The sequence below is a fragment of the Lactuca virosa genome, chromosome 4, assembly GCF_052849685.1.
Source record: "Lactuca virosa cultivar CGN04683 chromosome 4, Lactuca_virosa_CGN04683_v6, whole genome shotgun sequence".
In the NCBI taxonomy this organism is placed as follows: Eukaryota; Viridiplantae; Streptophyta; class Magnoliopsida; order Asterales; family Asteraceae; genus Lactuca; species Lactuca virosa.
In genome coordinates this window covers 422,065,161-422,067,969 of record NC_136429.1, presented here as the reverse complement: position 1 = coordinate 422,067,969, position 2,809 = coordinate 422,065,161, and the positions used below count along the sequence as shown (strand labels likewise).

At 40.1% G+C, this 2,809-nt stretch overlaps 1 protein-coding gene across 1 annotated transcript; it reads left to right on the top strand.

Moving 5' to 3' along the window:
* The first annotated feature begins 1,251 nt into the window (after positions 1-1,251).
* Positions 1,252-2,574, top strand: LOC145169113 (LOB domain-containing protein 41-like). Its single transcript, XM_079087687.1, has 2 exons — positions 1,252-1,591; positions 1,686-2,574. The coding sequence occupies exons 1-2, from the start codon at positions 1,402-1,404 to the stop codon at positions 2,333-2,335; spliced, it is 840 nt and encodes a 279-aa protein (XP_078943813.1). The 5' UTR covers positions 1,252-1,401; the 3' UTR covers positions 2,336-2,574.
* Positions 2,575-2,809: the final 235 nt, after the last annotated feature.

The window sequence follows — 2,809 nt, the reverse complement described above, 5'->3', positions numbered from 1 at the left end:
CCACCGACCTCCATTCACGTCGTTTGAAATTCTATCTTTGGCTAAACAATTTTTTGAGATTTAATTTTGTAAAACTCTAAGGGACGTCTCTTTGATAGAAACATTATTATGCCATTTGTCCTTCCAATAAAATGTATTATCGTATGTTCCGACTTTTCTATCAAGTAATTTGTCAAGAGAGATATTCCAATCCAAAATATCATTATTGATGTTTGAGATAGATAGCCAAATACCCGAAAGAGTGCACTTAGTTATCGACTTACCATCAATACCCTGATGCAAAGCAATGATACAAGAAAATCATAAGCTTTTCGGCTCAATGTTTAAACGCCGCCACCATTTAGTTAAAAGAGCAATATTTAAAGTTCGAAGACTCCCAATACTGAGGCCGCCTTTGTGCTTAGGGTTTATCATAGAATCCCAAGCGATCCAGTGAATTTTTCTTTTGTTGTCTTTCTCTCCCCCACATAAATCGAATACTCACAAACAAATCAATAATCTTTTTAGGAGCCTTCAACCAGGAAAAGTAGTAAAGAGGTAGGCTACCAGTGACGGACTTAACAAGAGTCAGTCTTCCTCCAAAGGAAAGAATATACGCCTTCCAACTAGATAATTTCGCTTTGAATTTGTTGACAATGGGATCCAATGTTTAGATAACTCCATATTACCACCGATAAGGAGGCCGAGATAAGCCTCCGAAAAATTCGGAGGCTCGCAAAATAAAATAAATGCAAGCAAATCTAACGGAAATTTTGTTAAAATTGAATTCCTTTTAAACGCGATAATACTGAACCCACGGAAGTTGAAAAATATAATTTTGTATTCCATTTTCTTATTCGGAAGAAACTAACACTATTTACTAAATTATCCATTATGATCACTGTCCGGACTCTCAATCCACAAACATAAACCATCACTAACCGAGATATTCTCATCATATACCAGATAGTCACATGTTTAAAAACAAAGAAGCTTTTAAACTGAAATGTGTTTGAAGAAGGATCTCAAATTTGGACAAGCAATCGTAAAGGCGAAGCTTATGTACTTTGCCATCATGCTAAAGATTATGCTTTGAAAAGGAAAAAGTAAGCTCCACGCGCCGGATCTGAAAGTGGTATTTACAATAGTTAAGAACAATAGTGGACTCATTGGTGTGACGTATGTTTTCTAAATTCAAGACGCATCAACACCGACCTACCTTTGTACTTCCATGAATATGGAAAAAACCTGGTTTTCCACGCCACAATACCAGCCTTTCCGAAACAGCTGCGCTCTCCCAAAATTCAGCGGCTGTTTTCCTCCACGTATCCCATGATACCACCGCCAAACCCACTATATATCCCTCCACCAGTTTCCTCTCTCTAAAACCACCATATTTCTCTCTCAAAAATCACACTAAAAATGCGTATGAGCTGCAATGGATGCCGTGTTCTTCGAAAGGGTTGCAGTGACAACTGCAGCATTAGGCCTTGTTTGCAATGGATCAAGTCGCCGGAATCTCAAGCTCATGCTACTGTCTTCCTCGCGAAGTTCTATGGCCGTGCCGGACTTATGAATCTCATCAACGCCGGTCCTGAACACCTCCGTCCCGGTGAGTTTTCTTTCTTTTTTTTATCGGAAATGAAAAAAAAAAAAAAAAAAAGAGACGTGTTTTGATTGTTTTCCGGTGGGTTTTGTGATTGCAGCGATATTCAGGTCACTTCTGTACGAAGCTTGTGGTCGGATTGTGAATCCGATTTACGGGTCTGTTGGGTTGTTGTGGTCGGGAAGTTGGCAGCTTTGTCAAACTGCGGTGGAGGCTGTTCTTCAAGGTTCACCGATTACGCAAATCGCATCGGACACGGCGGAGACAAACAAAGGGCCACCGTTTAAGGCATATGACATCCGTCATATATCCAAGGATGAGAACTCCGGCGCCGGATCAAGCGAGCTCCACCGAGTAAGGACTCGATGCCGATTCAAGCGGTCGACGGCGAAAGGGAAGGCAAGTCGCGTCTGGATCGGGTCTAGTGATCAGGAGGTATCTGCTCAAAACGAGCATAACAATGAGTTTTCAAGCCACGGGTCAGCCCTGAGTCATCAGTCGGAGGCGGCGCATGTTGTGGAGGGTGACAGCCTTGAGATGGTGGAGGAAAGCTTGGCTTCCGCTGAGACCCCGTTAATGTCGAACAAGCAGGCTGAAACTGAAGCGGCGGAGTTGGACGTGAAGGTCGAGCTAGAGCTGACACTTGGCTATGAGCCCGTTGATAAGTCTAAAATTAAAGAAGTCACCATAGCCGCAGCTTTGAATAACTCCGATGCCGGAGTGGATTTGAGACTGGATTGTCTGGTGTAAGGGGATTATCTCCGGTTACTCAGTTTTGATGGTTAAGATCTAGTTTTTTTCTTCTTTTTTTAGGGTTTTCTAAGATTTTGTTTTATTATTTTCATCTTTTTTTTTTTGGGTTTTGGGGTCATTTCTTTTTGCCATAGTCAGGAAAGTTGTGTACAATTGTGAATGAAACGGGACCAAAAAGGGTGTATAGGCCATGTTTGGTTAAATATGGATGATCAAGTTTAATGGCTTTTGGGGCATATTCTTTTCTGTTCATAACAATAATTTCTAAATATGGATAATCAAGTATCAAGTTTTAATTTGAAATAATTGGGGTAAATGAAAGTTCATGAGGATTTTGCGAGTATCCTCAAAGATTGAAAATGAATGTGACATGTTTAAATTCTATTAATAAAATAATGACATGATTTATTTCTTAAAAATTTTGAAGGATAACTAGAAAAGTGAGAGAATTATGGTATTACTCCTTTATAA

Bases quoted from the DNA above. Each gene is read 5' to 3' on its own strand.
- LOC145169113 (XM_079087687.1), top strand. From the start codon at position 1,402: ATGCGTATGAGCTGCAATGGATGCCGTGTTCTTCGAAAGGGTTGCAGT. The intron at 1,592-1,685 runs GTGAGTTTTCTT...TTGTGATTGCAG, and splicing joins TCCTGAACACCTCCGTCCCG to CGATATTCAGGTCACTTCTG.